This window comes from Tamandua tetradactyla, chromosome 14 (genome assembly GCF_023851605.1).
Source record: "Tamandua tetradactyla isolate mTamTet1 chromosome 14, mTamTet1.pri, whole genome shotgun sequence".
Classification (NCBI taxonomy): Eukaryota; Metazoa; Chordata; class Mammalia; order Pilosa; family Myrmecophagidae; genus Tamandua; species Tamandua tetradactyla.
The window spans coordinates 57539957-57562157 of NC_135340.1; the positions used below are offsets into that span (position 1 = coordinate 57539957).

The 22201-nt window shown below is 39.2% G+C and overlaps 3 protein-coding genes and 1 pseudogene across 12 annotated transcripts in view; 1 reads left to right on the top strand and 3 right to left on the bottom strand.

Moving 5' to 3' along the window:
• The window catches only part of TGM7 (transglutaminase 7), a 57864-nt gene extending 52053 nt beyond the window's left edge, over window positions 1-5811 (bottom strand). The window contains exon 1 of one of the 2 annotated variants that reach the window (XM_077127669.1): window positions 5699-5811. The gene's annotated coding sequence lies outside the window, so the exon portion shown is untranslated. Of the gene's footprint in view, window positions 1-2618; window positions 2771-5698 lie in introns of those variants that run through there. The other variant, XM_077127668.1, reaches the window with a different exon arrangement.
• LOC143656017 (HIG1 domain family member 1A, mitochondrial pseudogene) lies at window positions 5339-5746 on the bottom strand (annotated as a pseudogene).
• A 3404-nt stretch (window positions 5812-9215) lies between the features above and the next one.
• Window positions 9216-11434, bottom strand: LCMT2 (leucine carboxyl methyltransferase 2). The gene has a single exon (XM_077127670.1). It carries the CDS (start codon window positions 11317-11319, stop codon window positions 9238-9240), a length of 2082 nt encoding a protein of 693 aa, XP_076983785.1. The 5' UTR covers window positions 11320-11434; the 3' UTR covers window positions 9216-9237.
• MAPDA (N6-Methyl-AMP deaminase) overlaps window positions 11158-22201 on the top strand; it is a 68304-nt gene continuing 57260 nt past the window's right edge. For 6 of the 9 annotated variants that reach the window (XR_013162365.1, XR_013162366.1, XM_077127674.1 and 3 more), the window contains exons 1-2: window positions 11158-11775; window positions 12658-12733. The gene's annotated coding sequence lies outside the window, so the exon portion shown is untranslated. The remainder of the gene's footprint in view (window positions 11776-12657; window positions 12734-22201) is intronic. The other 3 variants (XM_077127676.1, XM_077127677.1, XM_077127678.1) reach the window with 3 other exon arrangements.

A 22201-nucleotide genomic window follows, 5' to 3' on the forward strand; every position in this document is an offset into this window, starting at 1 on the left:
TAGAATTAGAAGAATCACAAAGGGAGAAAGAACATTGTAAGTAAAGGAATGGAGGCATGGAATAACATAATGTGCTTTTGGTACTAGGTGCAGTTCGTTATAACTGGATGTCAAGTAAAGAGAAATGGCATGTGGAGGCATGGCAGAGGATGAGGTTTGTAGTAAGGGAATGTCAGATGCTAGCTTTATGGAAAAGCTGTTAATGAGGAACTACACAGTATGTATAGCAAATATTAATATAAATAAAATAACCGTCAGAATCCCGTGGAACAATAAAAAACAAACAAACTTGGCAATGGTTCTGAATGGAAGTGCCTTCAGATCCAGGGGCAGTCAGGCATGGGCCATCTCACAGAGGATTTGTTCCAGTCCTCTCATTCCTGAAGTCACAACTTGTGTTTCTAGTTCAGCCATTTTTATTTGTTAGTCCCATTCCTGGAACTACAGGAATTACAGAAGGGAAAGGAAAAAGTGAGTGAATATAGTGGGTGAGGAGGGAGGTTACAAAATAGATATTTGAATAAGTGGCTCTCCTTTTGGATGTGTCACAGGCATCCCAAAGCCAATATATCCAACCTGACGGATCTTCCCCCGCAAAGCTGCACCACCTGTAGCCTTTCCCATCTTGTTTAATGGCAACTCCAACTTTCCATTTACTTATGCCTAAAGTCTGAGAGCCATCCGTCACCCCTCCCTTTCTACCATACTCCATGTCCAGTTCATCAGGAAATTCTCTTGGCTCTACCTTCAGAATATACCCCAAATCCCACCATCTCTCCCAATCTCCACCCAAGTCCATACCCACTCTCATCTTGGTTACTGCAACAGCCTTCCAACAAGTTTCTCTGCTTTTACTCTTGATCTCCTACTGTCTATTTTCTTCACAATGGTCAGAAGGATCCTTTAAAGATGTAAGTGAAATAATGTCACCCATAACCCTGCAGAGCCTCTTTTTTTCACCCAGATTAAAAGCCAAAGTCCTTACTATGAATGGCCTTTGGAGTTTTACTCTGACTGAAGCCTCTGCCCAGGATACCCTTCCCCCAGACATCTACATAGCTAACTTCCTCACCCCTTGAAGTCTTAAAATTTCACCTTCTCAGTGAGGCTGACCCTATCGACTCTAGTTATTATTGTAACCCACTACTCCCACCCCCATGCATTCCTGAGCTCCCTTATCCTACTCTGTTTTTTTCACATCTAACATAATCTATATCATTATGTTTATTGTTTAATTTCTTTTCTCCTCCAGATAGGATGCAAGTTCCACCAGGGACTTTTTTGTTCTATGATGTATCCTATTTAGAACACTTTGTGTTGTCGAATGGATGGATGAATGGAAAAAAATGAATGGATATTGTCAATTGAAAGCTCCATTTTCCATTACTCAAAGTTCCCACTCCTAACATATCTCAGAAGTTGGTATTGAAAAATAGAAGGATGAGTCCCATGCAGCTTAAATCCAAGGACTGAATGAAAAAGGAGAGAAAACAATACTCCCTAGAGCTTAACCCTGGAAAGGGAAGAGAAACCTTGCTATAAGCTATTCCTCGAAGGGAGAGGGGAATCACAATCCCAAATATTAGTTGACCTCTAATATTTTAATTTATTTTCAGTTGTCCAGAAGTTTTAAATATACATATAGTTAAATTAATGAGATATTTTCTTTATCAAAATCCAAAATATTAGTTGACCTCTAATATTTTATTTTCAGTTGTTCAGAAGTTTTAAATATAGATATAGTTAAATTAATGAGATATTTTCTTTATCAATTGTGCATGTGTGTATTCTTTAAGACCTTTCCTACAACCAAGATATAAACATATAATTTTTTAGAACGTTTTTGTGGGGGAGGGGTGCATGGTCCAGGAATCGAATCTGGGTCTCCCATATGGAAGGTGAGCATTCAACCACTGAACCACCCATGCACCCTCTAAAAAAAATTTTTTTTTATTGTGAAATATAACATATATACAAAAAAAGCAATACATTTCCAAGTACATTTTAACAAGTAGTTATAGACTACAGATTTTAAAGTTTGGTATGGGTTACAGTTCCACAATTTTTTATTTTTTATTCTAACTGCTCCAAGACACTGGAGACCAACTGAGTATCAATATAATGATTCAGCAGTCATACTCATTTGTTAAATCCTATCTTCTCTGTTCTTCTCCTCCTTCTCTTTAAATAACATAATACATAAAAGTAATAAATTTCAACGTACATAACAACAATTAGTTGTAGAACAGATTTCAGTTTGGTATAGGTTACAATTCCACAATTTTAAGTTTTTATTTCTAGCTGCTCTAAGATACTGGAGCCTAAAAGAAATATCAGTATAATGGTTCAGCACTAAACATATTCTTTTATAATTTTTATAATGTTCAATGTTCATTTCATTTAGGTTTTTGTGTTTTTAGGTTTGTGTCTTGACTTTAATTCATCTGGAATTTATGCCTGTGAATAGTGACAGGTATGGAGTGTTTTTGTTTGTTAATGCTGCTGGAAAGCAATATATCAGAAGTGGGTTGGTATTTATAAAGGGAATTTAAGAAATTGCAAGTTTACAGTTCTAAGACAATAAAAATGTCCAAACTAAGGCATTCAGAGAAAGATACCTTAACTCAAGAAAGGCCGATGGGTCCAGAACACTTCTATCAGTTGGGAAGGCATGTGGTTGGCATCTGCTGGGGTCTTTGGCTTCTTGTTTCAAACAATTTCCTCTGGGTCTTATGTTGGCTCTGTTGGTTCTTTCCAAAAAGCTTCCCTCTTAAAGGGCTCCAGTAAACAACCCACCTTGAATGGGTGGAGACACATTTCCACGGAAACCACCTAATCAAAAGTTCCCACCATAATTGGGTGGTTCATATCTCCATGGAAACAACTTAAATCAAAAGATCCCACCCTACAATACTAAATCAGGATTAAAGAACATGGTTTTTCCGAGATACATGACAGTTTCAGACCAGCACAGGGAGCTAGCATCACTTTTTCACAAATTTTAGTCAAGTGGTTCCAAACCATATTCCTTCGCTCACTAAATTGAAATGTAATTTTTAGCATATCTAAGATCCCAGATATATACAACTTTGCTTTTGAATTCTCTGTTCTATTCATCTATTTGTCTATTCTGGCACTCATAACTATTTAAATTATTATGACTTTACAACATATTTTGATTTTCTGGTGGTAATCTCTTATGTTGCTATTACAATTCACTATTAATTTGCTATCAGTTTGAGCCAGAATCAACCATATATTCATAATTTGACAAACATCTTTTGAGCATTTACATCTTTTGAGCATTTACTATGTGCCACACACTGGAAATAAAAATATTGCTGGCTGGCCAGAAGTAATTGTTGAACTCAATTTCTCAAATGTAAATTTGGTGGGTGAGGATCTAGACTCTGCTTTTTTAATTGAGAATTTTATTTTTTCGGGGATGGGTGAGTGGGATAGCAAAGGTTTTTTTGTTTTTGTTTTTGTTTTCCCCTCTCTCTCTTAAATACTGGTTGTTAGTTTACCTAACTTTTTCTGAAGCAGTAAATGTAAAAGTGGATCAGAGGTTGGGGCTCTACTGAAAAACCTAAAAATTGGGATAAAGGTTAGGGCATGAGGAAAGCAGAAAGTGGTATAATATCCTAAAAATCATTGCTATTACAATTTACTTCCTAGCCTTTGTCTGCCAATTAAGTGACAAATGATTTTTCACATAAAAATTAGGGCAAGGTCTTTCCTCTATTAAACTTACTTTAAGAATTACACACCAAGTCATGCACAATGAAGCATCACAACACCCAAGGAAAATCCTGTGAGTATGTGCTTATAAGCACATTTAATTGCACACTCCTACTCCCTCAGATTAGCCTTTCTGCAAAGTTAACTCATTTAATCTCCAAAGGATGTGAGGTAACCATGGTACATAATTGAGCAAAAGGGAATAAATATCAGCCGCCAGTTGCAATCAAGGAGAAGATTCAGGCCTATTCTAGGAGTGGCACCAGAAAGTCTATCACATTTACCCAGGTCAAGGCAGTTAAAACTAAAAGACTCTTCAACAGCAATCTTTAAAACTTTAATGCCTCCTCCCCATTCCCTGCCCCACAGGGGTGAAATCTGTTTTTGAATGATAGGCACCATAGTAACATTCAAAAATACAATTTATTTGCGTTCCAGAATGGATCTGCATCCAACAAATATTTATTATCTACTATGTTGGGGATAGAGAGGTGAATCAGATAGACACAAATCCTTCCCTCAGTCAAGGAACTGCCTCTTCCCAACTGGGTTGCATTAGTTATTGTCCAACAAACATAAATGAGCAAACTTACAACTAAACCATGGAATGGCAGAACTCCTTTGCTACATAAGTATTAACATACAAGAAAATCTCAGCCTACTCTAAAGCTGATTATAAATTTCATAATATTTATTCTATAAATTTTCCATCTGTCTTTAAACATGAAGTCCAAAGTGTGGCTAATTCTTTTTCAACACCCCCCCCCACGTGTGTGTGTGTGTGTGTGTGTGTGTATGTGTGTGTGTGTGTTCACTCACTTTAATAATACATTTATTATCACCATGGAATGTAAAGTCAGACAAGAAAATTTCACAAGCGCAACAAAACATTCTGTAGTATATCAAATTTGTGTATAATCCTTTACCAAACCAACTTGTTTATAAAACACTTATCACCTTCAATGCAGGTAATGTGTTTTGTTTAACATTTTGTGAATATTACAGAGAAAATAAACAAATACTATACAGATTTAAAGTCCTCATTTGCTTTCTGATTAGCACTTTATATACTTCTATTTCAAGATGACATTTAAAATTATTCTTATAACAGCAGTAAAAATATAATCCTGCAATTATGAAAGAGCTAAATGGAATCCATAATTATGTTATTCTATGTTTATTAATAAGCATGATTCTAAAATAAATACTACTTCTAAGCAGCTCTGTTACCAGGTTTTTAGGTTTAGTTTAAACAGTTGCGGGAGACATTACAATGTTATATACCATGCACTTTTCTGAAAGAGTTCTTTAAGAGTCAACCAGCCCTAGAAACCAGCGTAGAAGGTAGGCAGAAAAAAATTTGGGTAAATAGCATTCTTACATAACAGCCAAACAATGTGATATTCTGCCTGCTGTCTTTTTTAGAACTAATTTCACCATAAGAGTTTAAGAATGTGAGCATTTTACCATTATCAAGATAATTTGAATGACATTTCTTTTGTGCTAACTTGATTTCCCTGAATGACCTAGTTAGTGACCCTGTTACCAATAATTTGGTCCTTTCTTTTGGTCAAGCCCAAAAGAAAGGAAGCCAATATTCAAAATATTTTGTTATTGTCTGAATGGACTCAAATAATTTATTTTCAGCATATGTGTAACCTCAGTTTGAAGTGTCTTAACCAAAGCAAATACCGCCAATGAGACCAAAACATCATCTCTTCTTCTAAGGTTAAGGTTTTGCCTGGTATTCTTGATACATGGAATAGCCCATACCAAGAGTCACTGCTCCCACAACAAAGCCTTGGGCTGCAACACGCATGTGAATCAGGTGAATGCACATTTTAGTATTTCCTCTGCTCTTCAGTTTGTATAATCCATATGCAACAATTGCTGCAAAACCTGCCATCCCAGTGGGGACAAATGGTACCTCTCTAGCTTTTTGGATAAATTTAGATACCTGATCTTCATCATATGAAGACAGAGAAACAGCTGTGTTGGCTGACATAATGATTGGTTGAAGAATCTTCCAGCTTTTGCTCCCAGCCTACGGGTCTCATCTGGACAGTCTCTTCCTTCCCTTTTTTTTTTTTTTTTTTTTTACTATAGTCAAAAGGGTCTTTGAGGTTTAGTCAAAGCAGATATTTTTGGATAGTCCCACTGCTTAAGAATCCACCTTGGTGAACAGTTCTCTTATTCACCAAACAGATTTTCCAAAGAGCACAGGCTTCTCTCTCAATGAGACAAAAAGCTTTACACTGACAGCTTCCCTTATTTCTGTATTTCCAGGCTGGCTGTTTACATTCGAGGCTGCCATAAGGAATGGGTCCCAGAGTGGTTATGGTCTGAGATCACAAAATGCATATGAATGAACTAGAACTTCAAGGTCTGAGGTCACAGAAAGAGAAGATCTATGAAATGACTGGGCGCTGGAACACATCTAATACATGCCAACTCCCTAAGAAGGATTAAAGCTGCAGAAAGCTGAAAAATGGGCATTCAGCCATAAAATCCAGAAAGTACACACGTAATACCATTGGCCTTTGAAGAACATAATCTAGAACAGTTGTTCTTAAACTTTTTTTATATCCTTGTTAGTATGATACACTATTTTTGACACCCTGACAGAACAGAGATACAAAATAAGAAATTCTCCTCCTTCCTTAACATGTTTTTCTGGCTTGAAAAGAAGTAAGATCATTAAAGAGGAAGAGACCTGCTCATTAACTCTCACAACTACACTAAAGCTCCATATCAGAATTTTAGAACAAAAATATTCAGAGGTGAAAGGTAGAAGCAAAAATTGTCAAACTTCAGTTCTCAATCTGGTCTATAGCTCTAATTGCTTCAGCTACTGTTAATGAAACTCCAGCACCATTCCATATCGAGTGCTGCTACAAAGGCACAGAGTAAATGTTGCTGACAAAACTCGAGTAGCACTTAAGAGATGAATAATTCCTTAAGTGAACATGATGCACATGAGTTAAAGGTGGAGGGCATTTTAATCTGATAATCACTTATAGAAAATATAGGTAATTTCTCTGGGAGAGAACAAGCCCAATTACTCACAATGCACCATCCTGGGAGTGCTCAAGAGAATAGGCATCACTGCACGATTAATTTAGGTCTGGCATACATCTGTTGACGATCCCCTCCCCCCTTTCTTCCCCCAAACATAGTAAAATAATAATGGTCAATGGCATGATCTAATAGGTAACATAATAGAAGGAGGACCCTGGGCTTTGGAGTCAGATCTAGGTTAAATTCTGGTACCAATTACCACATAGCAGAGAACATTCATTTCATCATAGTGCTCTGCTTTGATCTGCTCCTAAAACCTGGACATAGGCTTTGGTGAACTCAGAAACAGAAATATGGAGCAGCTTATTCCTTATATTCTTTGTGATTCTGTCTGACACCTGGTCCACCATAGCTTTGCCAGATACCCAGCTGTGGTAAATTCTGTTTCCCAGGACTCAAGGCCATGGCCAACAACTTCCCCAGAAGGAGCTCTTGTAAAGTTGTAGGGAAGCTGAAGTGAGACTATAAACTTTTATTCAGTATACCTTCTCCTGGAAGCCTTCATTGCCCTCTCTTTGCACTTAGGTTTGTCTTTGCTACTGAGTTTTATATTAATCATCTTTCACACTCATTTATATGTAAATAGATAAAAATATTTACAGAAAAAGGATTCTGTGCCATACTAAGTCCATCAAGATGTTAATATTGATAGTTAATATTTAGGTACTTGGAGAATCTCAAGATTCCTTTTTTAAAGTTTCAAAGATTGCAGACTAACAGAAATACCAAAGTGGTACACTTAGTACCACCAAATCCTATGTTTGAAATAAGTGACTTTCAAAAGGTTTGTACAATTTAGGTTACAAATAAAGGCTCAAGTTTTTAAGGATGAACATTTAAGATATTTCATTTATTCCACTAGGCCTACTAGGAACCAAAGTTCCACTTAAAGAGGCTAATTGGGAATAATGAAAATCCCAGTTGAAAGTGGAGGGCAGTGTCAAGGGAAACCAAGACAAGATGGTGCGTATCTCAGTAGTATCCAACAGATCTTTCTGCGATGACAAAAATGCTCTATATTTACATAAGATGGTGACCACTAGCCACATGAGACCACTGAGCAACTTGAAATGTGGCTAAAGTGACTAAGTCACTGAATCCATAATTTCATTTTATTTTACTTAATTTAAATCTAAATAGCCACATAATGGCTAGTGGCTACTTTATTGGACCTGCAGCTCAGGTTTAGCAAAGAGTCATTACCAATCCTAGGCCTGAAAATTGAGGGAGGAAATTCTGGAACCTGGAGTGTAGGATTAGAGTCACAGATACAGCTTACAGAAGAGGGCTTACATGATAGGGCCTGTGGTCTTTGACAGAAGAATACAGCTGCAGCCAGTCTGCAGACTGGCAATGGAAGAGTTGGGAATAAACACCTTGACTCACTCTTTCTACCCTCCCAATTCCTCCTGGAGCCTCTGCCTGGTGGAATTCAACCAGAAACTAGAAGACAAGACAGCTCATTGATGCAGTCCATAAATATCAGCCACCTGGGGTACAGTGCAGAATAAAGCTGGAGCAAAACATTTATACCAAGTGAATTAAAGCATCAAGCATTTGATCTATTGGCGTTTAAAATTTTAAATAAATGAGGAACCACTGGCAAGAAACAGACGCAAAGCATGTTTTCTCATTAAAGTCCCACAAATTTTTTTTTTGTTAAAGGTGCCCCAAAGTTCTCTGCTGCACTAAACAGCACAGTGCTTTAATGACTGCAACTGTGTTCATTAACGGTTTTATACATAAATAAGGTCAATATCATGTTCCCTCAACTATATTCAATATTGTATTCTTACCGAGGATCTGTATGAATTGTTTTTCTAAGGTATTATCTCAAATCACAAAACCTAGGATAGGGAAAATTTTTTTTATTTTTGTATGCTGTATGGCAGGGTCCCATTTCCTTCTTTTTCCATATGAGTATTCCATTACTGCAGCACCATTTGTTGAATTTTTTATTACTTTGTTTTTGTTGGTTGCTTTTGTTTGTTTGTTTTTGTTAGTTTCTTCTGTTTGTTTTGGGAAGTGCCTGGGCTAGGAATTGAACCTGGGTCTTCTGCATGGCAGGCGAGAATTCTGCCATTGAGTTACCCTCACACCCCCGGAAATTTTTATTTGATTTAAACTAAAGCCCTATTTAACTCAATAAATGGATAAACATAGATTGAAAAATGGGAAGATCAATAAATTGGATACATAAATCCAAAGGCCCCCAGTTCCTAGTCTAGGATTGTAAGACCTCTGTCATCAGATAGGGTACCTTCTCTCTGATTAACATGTGTTCTAACAACCTCTATCACTTTCTGCACTGGACAGTGTTGCTAAGAAAAAAAGAAGTGGGAGTAACACTAGCTATAGTAAGAGTAAAATTGTATTTGTGGAAACTTTTATTGTCTATTTTAGTGGGTTCTGAATATATCAAGAATGCAGTTCTTTCTGCCCAGTAGTTAAGGAGGAAAGGTCTAATGTCACTGTGTGGGGGTTGAAAAAAGTGCCAAAGGAAAAGCAGTTCCCACCACCTCCAAGGAGCAGAAGCTGCTGCTCTTCAGGAAGGAGGATGCTGGTATGGTTATGTAGCATTAATGGCCATGGTACACATGTTGTGTCAATCTGATACTCAGTGCTCAATCTTGTAGTTAAATCAATAACAGTCACTCCAGGAATTGAGGAGGAATGAATCCAGACCCCTCCAACCAGTAGAAGCTTCCCATTGAACACATGTGCTGTGTGGGAGTATCTTGGTGTAATGGGAGGCTGGATGTCCATTGATTCCCAAAGGAATCCACAAGAAACTGTTTTCAGAAAGAGTATAGAATTCAATGGCTCCTCAGAAACCCCCAGACCTCCAGCAATAAGGGCTCCCCCTTGCCAACTGCAGGCACTGTGGGAATGCCGAGCTTCAGGTACATCCCCCTCCACTGGGATCCTGACCCAAGCCATTGTTTCCACATGTAAGAAATGCCAGTCACTCAGTACAGGTTCCACCACGCTTCGACCCCCATACACAAACAAGTATTTCTGATTCTGATAAGACACTTCTGTTGTTGAATGCCGCCAACGTGACAAAGTGCAATCTGTTTCAGGACTGGCCTTGGTTATTATCACCCTCAGGTCCTCCATGCTATTATCCTCTCTCTTAGAAAAACAAAAACGAAGTCGGAGAGTCCCCAAGGCTGGAGTCACTGGGGACAGTCTCCCTCCCAGAACCAGAACCTGAGTATCTGAAAGCCTTGTAATAGTGTGATAAAGGCGTCCGTCCCACTGGACTCCAGTTCCCCAACTATGTATTTGGCTGCCTTTCCACCCAAAGTCATGATCTCTTGAGAGCAAGTGAAACTTGCTCACTCGGCAGTGCCGCCCCTCCTGCTCTCCAAAGCCTCCTGCACTAAGAATAATGCCAGGCCTCAAGAGGGCAGAGGCATGGCCGTATCTCTTAAGGTCAGGGCCCTGGCTGTCCTTCGTGATTACTTCGGCAGGAATGATCCCTGAAGGGGTAGCAGGATCTAGACGGGGATACACCTCTGAGGGGGGAAACACCATGATTTGGGAGACAGCTTCTCCCCTAGAAGCTGCGAGAATGAAATAGTGGGCACATTTCAGATGCCACTCCTCAAACTCGTCAAAGGGTTCAAGATTTTCCATCCGCTGACGTTCTTCTGATGACAGAAAGCGGCGATAGAATTCATTCATGTCCATGGCACTGCAAGCCGTCCAGCCAGCCTGAAGGAACCGGCGCTGCTGAGCCTCCACATCGGGGAACTTGTCCAGGCCGTGCAGGGGTGAATTCAACTGCCGAAAATGTTCCTGCATGAACTGGCCAAAGGCGTCATGCGGCCTCATCTGTTCGTAGATCACGAAAAGGGAATTAGGAAACCGCTGAGCTGCCCAAGCGATGAGGGCTGCAGCACTCTCGGGCTCGAGGTAGGTCAGCACAGCCTCTGCTAGAAGCAGAGTGGGTGCGGTCGCGTCAAGGCCCGCGGTGGCCAGGGCTTGGTCCAATCGCTGGAGCTGCCGCAGGTCCACACCCAGGATGTGGAGGTCCAAACTCTCAAAGCACAGCGCTGATTCCGGGTTCCCTCTCTGGAAAGGCCCGGTTAACGCACATAGTTCCGGAGTATCTTGAATCCTCTCAGCTTTACGCCGCGCCACGACAGGGAAATCCACCTCCCAGACTGCCGCTCTGGCCAGACGCCCGGTAGTTTTGAGGCGAAAATATAGCGAGTCCGAGCCCGCACCAAGAGACAGGATCTGGGAGAGAGGCCCATCAGGGGATGCACACGTCCACTTCAGGAAGGCGCGCACGCAGTGCCGCACGGCGCGCGCGCGCACGTAGTAGCCTCGGTGAATGAGCGGCGCGCGACGCGCGGTCCCCGGGACCAGCAGCATGGCAAAGGCGTCTTGCACGTACCCGCGCGCGGCCAGAGAACTCTTGCTGAGGGCGCTGTTGTCATTGGTGCTCTGAACTGCTCCTGCCCGACGCTCGCGGCTTCGAGGGCCCATGGTTTGGAGAGATTCAGGAACGGTAGTCCAGCTCGGCGGCTAGCTACGCTTTGATTTGGATAGTACCCGCGTCGCCAACCTCTGTACGGAAAAATCACCTCTCTTCTGTCACTTCCTCCCCTTCCGCGCACAAGGTTTGCGTCACGTCCGGGAAGAACGCTCCTTGCCAATCAGAGTTGACGAGGGTGTAGCTTGTACGAAGTTCGACTGTAATTAACTTTTCTTTGATTCTCCGTGAGGGCATCGGGTTACGGCTAACTGTGGACTTGTGGACTGTTTTAGGGGATCTCGGGTTGTCACTTTTCTAAAGGCAGAATGTTTTTACGTAGTTGAGTGCACTGGTGAGAAATCTTTAATGGCGTGAGTCTGTGGGACTGACAACCTCACCTCCTTGGACAGCAGGATCGAGCGTGTGGTGGTAGGGGCAAAGCAGGGTCAGCCACACCGACTTTATTGGTAAGAATGAGGGGTCGTTCCTTGGATGCTAATATTTAATGCTCTCGTCGTTACAAAAGAGATCCCATTTAAAGCTGAAAACAAATCTATGAGGCCAGAGAGGCTTGAGTTACTCAATAAATGTTTCCCCACAAGTGTATGTTATTGATGTCTTTTTATTCCCTCCCTTATGCTAGGCTGTCAGTGCGTAACATTCAGCATCTCTTTCTCATCTATAAAATGACACCCTCTTCCACTTCCAGAATTCTGTGATTCTATAATGTTAAATATGTCATGGAAGAGAGTCATGGAAGAAGGGTGATTGCTCTGTGATTTGGTTTCGGCCAGAACTTATAACTGGAATGTGTGTGTGTCTCTGTATTCGTTTTTAAGGAAGAAACCAAATTGGTGTTTAAGATGACCATCGAGTTTAACTTGGATGTCAGGGAGTGATCACAAATAGAGAACTAATTCCAGAGATATTTAGAAGATTTATTAAATTGGGATTTAGTAACTGATTGGCATGGGGGCAGAGATAGAGAAAGAAATCAGGATGCTTTTAGGTATGGTTACCTTGAAGCAGTATAGCATATGATTGACAGTATGAGTTTGAAATCTGCCAATTTGAATACTGGAGCTTAAGGAAAAGTTCTGGTCAGAACAAAAGTTTGATCATTGAAAAGCAGGGTTTAGATATGGCACTTAAGAGTTCATTAGCGACTATGGAGAGCAATTTCTGTGGAGCAATGAGGGCAAATCCATGTTTCAGTGAATGGAGATGAGTTAATGGAGGCATGGATTGTAGATTATCATTTAAAGGAGCTTAACGCAAATGGAAAAGAGAAGGTAGTAGCTAAAGGGAATGTGTGATAAAGAGGGTTTTGTGTTTTGTTTTGTTTTCAGGTAAAAGCAGATACTGTCTATGCCTGTTGGTACCCTGAGGGAAATCAATGGAGAGGGAGAGGTAAAGAACAGAAAAGTAAGTACTGGGGGAGTAACAACTTGGAATACGTAAGGAATGGAATCCTGGGTACAAATTAGTCTTGGGAACGGGACAGGAGACTGAAGCCTTTTCTTCTGACTTATGAGGGAAGAAAGGGTATGGATGAAAATATGTGGGGGAGGGCAGAGAAAAGTAGAGGAAATTCATGTCTGATGACTTCTGTTTCTTCTGGAAATAGGCCACAGGGTTGTCAGTTCAGTGTAAGGTTGTTGGGTGTGGTAGAGAGCTTGAGGAGTTCAGAATGGCCTATGATGGGAATGAGAGAAGGACTCATTTCAGCTTTCTGAGCCTTGGGAACACTTTTTAAGATTAGGGGACTGATTGCTGCTTTGTGGGGTATTTAGTCCTCAGGATTGTTTGAGAGCTAAAGGGAGAAAAGAAGTTGAAAGGACTTTAAAAATGTGTATAGTACTATAAACATGCATTTTTTAAAAATGTCAAGTTAGTAAAATGTAGATATGTTAGAAATATTACTTTTTTGTAAAGAACAGATCAAGAAAATGAGTCAAGAAGGGGGCAGGATTTGTGATTTGTTGCCTTATGATTTTCTGATTATTAGATTTTTTATTTTTTTAAATTGAATCAGTTGTAGGTTTACAGGAAAATCATGCAGAAAGTACAGAGTTCCCATTTTGCATTAGTGTGGTTACAATTGGTGAAACATTATTATTATAATTATATTATTAATTATAGTCCATAGTTTACTTAGGGCTCACTCTTTATGCTGTACAGTTCTCATCTAGTAAACATATATACAGTCTAAAATTAATCATTTTAGCCACTTTCAAGTATACGATTCAGTGGTGTTAAATACATTCACGGTGTTGTGCTACTACCATCACCACCATCCATTAGCAAAACTTTTCCATCACTCCAATTAGAAACTCTGTGTCAATTGAACATTAACTCCCATTTGCCACCACACCCGTGTCCCTAGTAACCTGTATTCTAATTTCTGACTATGAATTTGCATTTTATAATTACTTCATTTAAGTGAACTCATACGTATTTGTCCTTTTGTATCTGACTTACTTCTTTCAACGTGATGTCTTAAAGGTTCATATATATTGTAGCTTGTATCAGAATTTCATTTCATTCCTTTTTATAGCTGAATAATGGTCCATTATATGTATAATCCACATATTTGTTTATCCATTCTACTGTTGATAAATTTGAGTTGTTTCCATCTTTTGGCAATTGTGAACAGTGCTGCTGTGAATATCAGTGTGCAAATGTCTGTTCTAGTCCTTACTTTTGGGTATATATCTAGACGTGGGGTTGCCGGGTCATATAGCAATTCTATACTTAGCTTCCTGAGGAACTGCCAAACTTCCTTCCACAGCGGTTGTACCATTTGACATTCCCACCAACAGTGGATAAGTGTGCCTCTTTTTCCACATCCTCTCCCACACTTGTCGTTTTCTGTTTTATGATAATGGCCATTCTGGTGGGTGTGAAATGATATCTCATTGTGGTTTTGATGTGCATTTCCCTAATAGCCAGGGAAGTTGAGCATCTTTTCATGTACCTTTTGGCCATTTGTATTTCCTCTTCTGAGAAGTGTCTGTTCATGTCTTTTGTCCATTTTGTAATTGGGTTGTCTGTCTTTTTTGTTTTTGAGTTGAACAGTCTCTTTATATGTTCTGGATACTAGCCCTTTATCGGATATATCGTTTCCAAATATTGTCTCCCATTGTGTAGGCTGTCTTTTTTACTTTCTTGAAGAAGTTCTTTGATGCACAAAAGTGTTTAATTTTGAAGAGTTTCCATTTCTTTCTTTCTTCAGTGCTCATGCTTTGGGTGTAAGGTCTAGGAAACCGCCTCCTATTATATGATTTATAAGATATTTTCCTACATTTCTTCTAAGAGTTTTTTGGTCTTAGATCTAATGTTTAGGTCTTTAGTCCATTTTGAGTTAATTTTTGTATAGGGTGTGAGATGTGGAGCCGCTTTCACTGTTTTGCATGTGAATATCCAGTTCTCTAGGCATCATTTATTGAAGAGACTGTTCTGTCCCAGGTGAGTTAGCTTGACTGCCTTATCAAAGATCAATTGTCCATATATGAGAGGGTCTATATCTGAACACTCTATTCGATTCCGTTGGTCAGTATATCTATTGTTATGCCAGTACCATGCTATTTTGACCTCTGTAGCTTTGTAATACACCTTAAAGTCAGGTAGCATGAGACCTATGACTTCATTTTTCTTTCTCAGGATATTTTTTAGCTATTTGGGCATCATGTACTTCCAGATAAATTTGGTTATTGGTTTTTCTATTTATGAAAAGTAAGTTTTTGGGATTTTAATTGGTATTGCATTGAATCTGTAAATCAATTTAGGTAGAATTGACATCTTAACTATATTCAGTCTTCCAATCCATGAACATGGTATGCCCTTCCATTTATTTAGGTCTTCTGTGATTTCTTTTGACAATTTCTTGTAGTTTTCTTTTTATAGTTTCTTTATATCTTGAGTTAAATTTATTCCTAAATATTTTATTCTTTTGTTTGCAATTGTAAATGGAATTTTTTTCTTGATTTCCCCTCACATTGTTCATTAATAATGTATTGAAACATTACAGGTTTTTGAGTGTTGATCTTGTAATCCGCCGCTTTGCTGTACTCATTTATTAGCTCTAGTAGTTTTCGATTTTTCAGGGTTTTCGACAAATAGTATCATATCATCTGCGAAAAGTGAGAGTTTTACTTCTTCCTTTCCAATTTTGATGCCTTGTATTTCTTTTTCTTGTCTAATTGCTCTGGCTAGAACTTCCAACACAATGTTGAATAACAATAGTGATCCTTGTCTTGTTCCTGATCTTAGGGGGAAAGTTTTCCGCTTTTCCTCATTGAGGATGATGTTAGCTGAGGGTTTTCATATATTCCCTTTATCATGTTGAGGAAGTTCCCTTCTATTCCTATTCTCTGAAGTGTTTCAACAAGAGAGGATGTTGAATTTTGTCAAATGCCTTTTCTGCATCAATCAATAGGTCATGCAGTTTTCCTGCTTTGATTTGCTGATATGGTGTATTACAGTAATTGATTTTCTTATGTTGAACCATCCTTGCATACGTAGGATGAATCCTACTTGATCATGGTGTGTAATTCTTTTAATGTGCTGCTGAATTCGATTTGTAAGAATTTTGTTGAGGGTTTTTGCATCTATATTCATTAGAGAGTTGGGTCTATAGTTTTCTTTTTTGTAATATCTTTGTCTGGCTTTGGTATGAGGGTGATGCTGGCTTCATAGAATGAGTTAGGTAGCTTTTTTTGAAGAGTTTGAGCATGATTGGTACTAATTCTTTCTTGAATGTTTGGTAGAATTTACATGTGAAGCCATCTGGTCCTGGACTTTTCTGTTTTGGGAGCTTCTTAATGACTGATTCAGTTTCTCTACTTGCGATTGGTTTGTTGAGGTCATCTATTTCTTCTTGAGTCAAAGTTGGTTGTTTGTGCCCTCCTAGGAAGTTATCCATTTCATCTACATTGTCGAGTTTATTAGCATAAAGTTGTTCCTAGTATTCTCTCACTTCCTTTATTTCTGTGGGGTGAGTGTCCATTTCTGACTTTATTTATTTGCATCCTCTCTCTTCTTCTTTTTGTTAACCTTGCTAAGGATCCATCAATCTTATTGACTTCTCATGGGACCAACTTCTGGTTTTTGTTGATTTTCTTGATTTTTTTCATGTTCTCAATTTCATTTATTTCTGCTCTAATCTTCAGTATTTCTTTCCTTTTGCTTGCTTTGAGGTTAGTTTGCTGTTCTTTCTCTAATTCTTCCAAGTGGACAATTAATTCCTTGATTTTTGCTCTTTCTTCTTTTTTGATATAGGCATTTAGGGCAATAAATTTCTGTCTTAGCACTGCCTTTGCTGCATCCCATAAATTTTGATATGTTGTGTTTTCATTTTCATTTGCCTCAAGCTAATTACTGATTTCTCTTGTAATTTCTTCCTTGACTCATTGGTTGTTTAAGAGTGTGTTGTTGAGCCTCCATATATTTGTGAATTTTCTGGCACTCTGCCTATTGTTGATTTCCAGCTTCATTCCTTTATGATCTGAGGAAGTGTTTTGTATGATTTCAATCTTTTTAAATTTATTGAGACTTGCTTTGGGACCCAGCATATGGTCTATTCTTGAGAATGGCCCATGAGCACTTGAGAAAAAGTTGTATCCTGGTGTTTTGGGGTGTAATGTTGTATAAATGTCTGTTAAGTCTAGCTCATTTATTGTAATATTCAAATTCTCTGTTTCTTTATTGATCCTCTGTCTGGATGTTCTGTCCATTGATGAGAGTGGGGAATGGAAGTCTCCAGCTATTATGGTGGATGTGTCTGTTTCTCTTTTCGGTGTTTTCACTGTTTGCCTCATGTATTTTGGAGCATTCTGGCTCAGTGTGTAAATTTTTATGATCTTTATGTCTTCTTGCTGAATTGTTCCTTTTATTAATACATAGTGTCCTTCTTTGTCTCTTTTAAGTGTTTTACATTTGAATTCTAATTTGTTGGATATTAGTATAGTTACTCCTGCTCTTTTCTGATCATTATTTGCATGAAATATCTTTTCCCTACCTTTCACTTTCAACCTGTGTTTATCCTTGGGTCTAAGATGTGTTTCCTGTACACAGCATATAGATGGGTCCTATATTTTAATCCATTCTGCCAGTCTATGTCTTTTGATTGGGGATTTTCATCCACTAATATTTAGTGTTATTACTTTATGGTCAATACTTTCTTCTACAATTTTGCCTTTTAGATTTTATATGTCATGTCTAATTTTTCTTCTTTTTACTTTTACTGATAGTCTTCATTTCTAAACTCTTCTCCACACTTCTCTCTCCTGTCTTTTCCTATCTGTCTCTAGTTCTCCTTTTAGTATTTCTTGCAGAGCTGGTCTCTTGGTCACAAATTCTCTCAGTGATTTTTTTGTCTGAAAATGTTTTACTTTCTCCCTCATTTTTGAAGGACAATTTTGCTGGATATAGAATTCTTGGTTGGCAGTTTTTCTCTTTTAGTAACTTAAATATATCATCCCACTGTCTTCTCACCTCAATAGTTTCTGCTGAGAAATCTACACATAGTCTTATTGGGCTTCCCTTGTATGTGCTGGATTGCTTTTCTCTTGCTGGTTTCAAGATCCTCTCTTTCTCTTTGACATCTGATATTCTGATTAGTCAGTGTCTTGGAGTACATCTATTTGGACTGTTCTGTTTGGGGTATGCTGCACTTCTTGGATCTGTAATTTTAAGTCTTTCATAAGAGTTGGGAAATTTTCGGTGATAATTTCCTCCATTAGTTTTTCTCCACCTTTTCCCTTCTCTTCTTCTGGGACGCCCACAACACATATATTTGTGCACTTCATGTTGTCTTTCAGTTCCTTGAGTCCCTGCTCCTATTTTTCCATTCTTTTCCCTATATTTTCTTTTGCTTGTTGGATTTCAGATGTTCCATCCTCCAGTTCACTAATCCTATCTTCTGCCTCTTGAAATCTAACGTAGATTTCCATTGTTTTTTCATCTCTTCTACTATGCCTTTCTTTCCCATAAGTTCTGTATTTTATTTTTTCAGACTTTCAGTTTCTTCTTTTTGTTATCCCTTGCCTTCTTCATATCCTCCCTGAATTCACTGATTTGATTTTTGATGAGGTTTTCCATGTCTGTTCAAACATTCTGAATTAATTATTTCGATTTCTGTATCTCATTTGAATTGTTGGTTTGTTCCTTTGACTGGGCCATATCTTTAATTTTTCTAGTGTGATTCCTTATTTTTTGCATGTGTCTAGACATTTAATTACCTTAATTAGTTTATTCTGGAGATTGCTTGCACTTCTTTTACCTAGGATTTTCTTGCTGGATGACTGTTGTCTATCTGTTCTTTGACATTCAGTTCAGCTTGTTGTAGCTCTCTAGCTTTGGTTTTGTATAACAGGTCAGAATTTTTCAGTTCTTATTTTCTTGTTTCTTGCCCTGCCTGTATGGTGCCTTTATTTCCCGCCTCTTAAGAGGGTCTACTTAGGTATTATAGACCCCAGCCAGTTTTTCCAGACCAAACTGGCCTCCTCTCAGGAGGAAAGAGTCACCTGCCTCAGTTTTCCCTGAGGGTGAGACCCAGCAGATTGAAAAACTTTCCTATGACTCCTCTGCACTCTGTGTTTTTCCTGTCCTGCCCAGTAGGTGCCACTTTTCTGCCTGAGGGTCTCACCAGCATACGATGATGTGGTACCTTTAACTTCAGCATACTCTCCCTGCTGGGGGCGTGGTTGAGACAGAGGGGAGGTTGTAGGCTGGCTTTAATCACTTCACTTTTCCAGACCCTGGGGTCTGAATTCCTTGAAGGGAGGGAATCCACCTGAGCTGGACCCCACCACCTCCTGGGGAAGGCACAGGTTCCAGACAAACACTGAGACAAGCTTAATTCTGCCCATGCCTGGGGCAGTTGGAGCCTGAGAAGCCCTGCTGCTGTATCTAAAGAGTATTCAAGCCATAGAAACCCAGCCACAAAAACAGAAAAAGGAAAATCCTTTTCAGAGCAGGACCCCAGTTCCTCGAGTTTGCCAATCAAGAGCTTAAGTTTGTATGTTGCTTTGTATATCTCCAGGTCCTATGTGTCCCCTCCTTTCCATCAGGGCCCAGACCCTTTCAAGTATTATGTGCTGTCCGATACAAAAGAACCTCTGTTTTTTTTCTTTTTTCTTTTTCCGTCAGCCCTCCCCCCTCTGCGCTGGGACAAAAACCAGCAACCGTTGACTCAAGGCTCTGCTGAGCTGTGGGCCTATTTTTAATAGTCAGGATTTGTTAATTAATTCCAGAATTGGTTGTGTTCAGCCCCTGTTGCTGGTAAAGTCTCTTTCCTTTCCCTTCTGGGAAGCAGCCTGTGAAGGAGGGGTGCTGGCCACTGCAGTTTGGGGAATTTACGGTTCTGGGGGGGCTCGCAGCCAGCCCAGCTGGTCCAGACTACGGTACGCTGTGTGTCCGGTCACTGACGTGGCCCCAGGAGCTGTTCTGTACTGTTCCTGGCTATTTACTAGCTGCTCTGGAGGACAAACTAAATCCCACACCTCGCTAAGCCGCCATCAAGGCCCCCTCTCTAGTTTTTTTCTTTTAACTTCAGTTTATTCTTATGCAAAATGGGCTTCATGGGTTGTGGTGAGGACCAAGTGAAATAGCCATCTAAGGCACATAACACAGTGCTTGACTCATAGTAAGTGTTCAGTAAATAGTAACAAATATTTTTATTATTCAGAGTTCCTTTCTTCTTGCCTTTTCTTCTTTATCAATTGAGAAGTAGCGAACTGAGCTACAATGCAACACAAGTGTTTATCTGGGGTCTAACACCTGCCGTTCAAGGAGCACAGATTCAGGTAGCAACCCAAATTGTGACCTGTCTTCGAATTTCCAGCCAAGGTTTTTTTAAGAAAAAGAATATTACATAAGTTGTTTGTGATTGATGAATATTCAGGGTTCCAAATGCCCTTCAAGGGAGATTTTTTTATGTGGTTTGTTCATGGTTTCCAGATGTCCTTAGACTTCTGAGAACCGATGGTGCCTATGCATACTATGGCAGTTTGTGATATCTGGCTGAGACATGTATAAAAGTAACTTCCTGAATGGCCTCCTAACTCCATTTTAAATCTTGTAGCCATTTTGTTTTATTTCTTCTCATATGTCCCCCTTTTGATCAAGATCTTTCTCTAAAGCATTGCTGATTCACATTTAGTATTAATCCATTGGTGACATCCCTAGAATTCGTGTACCATGTAGGGAGGAAGGTAGTGAGTTTATTTGCAGAATTTGGCTTAGAGAGGGATAGTTCCATCTGAACAACAAGGAGGTTTTCAAGGGATGACTCTTAAGAATTAATTATAGTTAGGCTTAATTTCATCAATACAGCAATGCTTCATAAATACAAGCTTCCAGAACGGGCTTGACTCATTAGCATGCCTCAAGAAACTATAATTCTGGAGATGAGAGAAAGAATAAAAAACATTGTAGTGGCTATGATAAGAAAAAGAACACTATTGTAAATGATGGACTATAGTTAACAGTACAATTATAAAAATGTTCTTTCATCAAATGTACCACACTCATACAAGTTGTTCATAATAAGGTACTATATGGGAACTCTGTATTTTATGCGTGATTTTTCTGTAAACCCACAACTTCTCTAATTAAAAAGAAAATGTTTAGTAAGGTTGAAATATGTTAGAAATCCAATCTCCCCAAGATCCAAGATTTAGTGAACTAAATAAGCCTCAGTCTTCAGGGTTCCTTGTTCATATAATATTTGAATTTTCTCTTTAATGTTTTAAATATTTATCCAGGTTTGAATGCCCATGGATATGGTCAATAACTGGGTTTCTTCTGTGGAGAATAAATTAGTACAGGCCCAGCAATTTGATAGATTGCCTAGCTCAGTAGTCCTCTGTATGGCTGAGTAAAAAAGGATGATGAATGGCAAGGGACCAGAAAGAGAGGGTAAAGGTGAGAATAAATGGGGTAGGATTTATTATGAGAGAAATAGAGATGGACTGGGGAACAAGAGAAGGAATGAGGGGGAAAAAATTTAACAAAAATAAAAAAGGAGAAGGGGTGAGGAAGGAATAAAAAATGCAAATAAGAGAATAAGATATAATGAAGATTATAGCAGGTGTTCAATTCATTTCAGTCTGATGAAAATCAGGTATAGTCCTGTTTCTTGGTTTAGCTGTCTATATCAGATGGCTTGTACTTTTGGATTACATAAGCCTAAAGAGCACCAGTAAGCATTAACTATACAGGCCTGGACCCAGGTCTTGAGTTAGCCTTCTGTCTCAGGTGTCATTTGCTTCAAATCCTTGGTGTTTTAGTTTGTTGAAGCTGCCAGAATGCAACGCACCAAAGGTGGATTGGCTTTTAATAAGGGGATTTATTTGGTTACAAATTTATAGTTGGGAAGGCACACTGGTGGATGTCTGCTGGGCTTCCCTTTCGCCTTCAAGATTCAAACAGCTTTCCCTGGGGCGATTTCTTTCTGCATCTCTGTCTGGGTCTGAGCTCCAAGAGCTGAAATGAGATATGCTGAGCTCTGTTCTGACATCTCTTTTTTAAGCCTCCAGCTAATTAAATTAAACGTCACCCATTACGGAAGGCACTCCCCTTAGCCAACTGCACATGTAATCAGCTGTTGATGAATTTCACATGCTGATTGTTCACAAGTCCACCGCAACAGAACAATGGAACATCATCTCCTGGCCAAGTTGACACCTGAACCTAACTATCACACTTGATAATTTTGGGCTTTAGGTCCCCAGTAAGAATGGATTTCCAGACAGGCTGGGAACTTTCTTTAAGTGAGAAATATGAATCCAAGAATCAGTACCTTCTGATTTAGCTGCACATGGATTGGTTTAAAGTACCAAAAGGGTCCTTTGTGGTGAGGTTGGAGTGCCTCTTTATGGAGGTGTCTTT

Bases quoted from the DNA above. Each gene is read 5' to 3' on its own strand.
- LCMT2 (XM_077127670.1), bottom strand. From the start codon at position 11,319: ATGGGCCCTCGAAGCCGCGAGCGTCGGGCAGGAGCAGTTCAGAGCACC.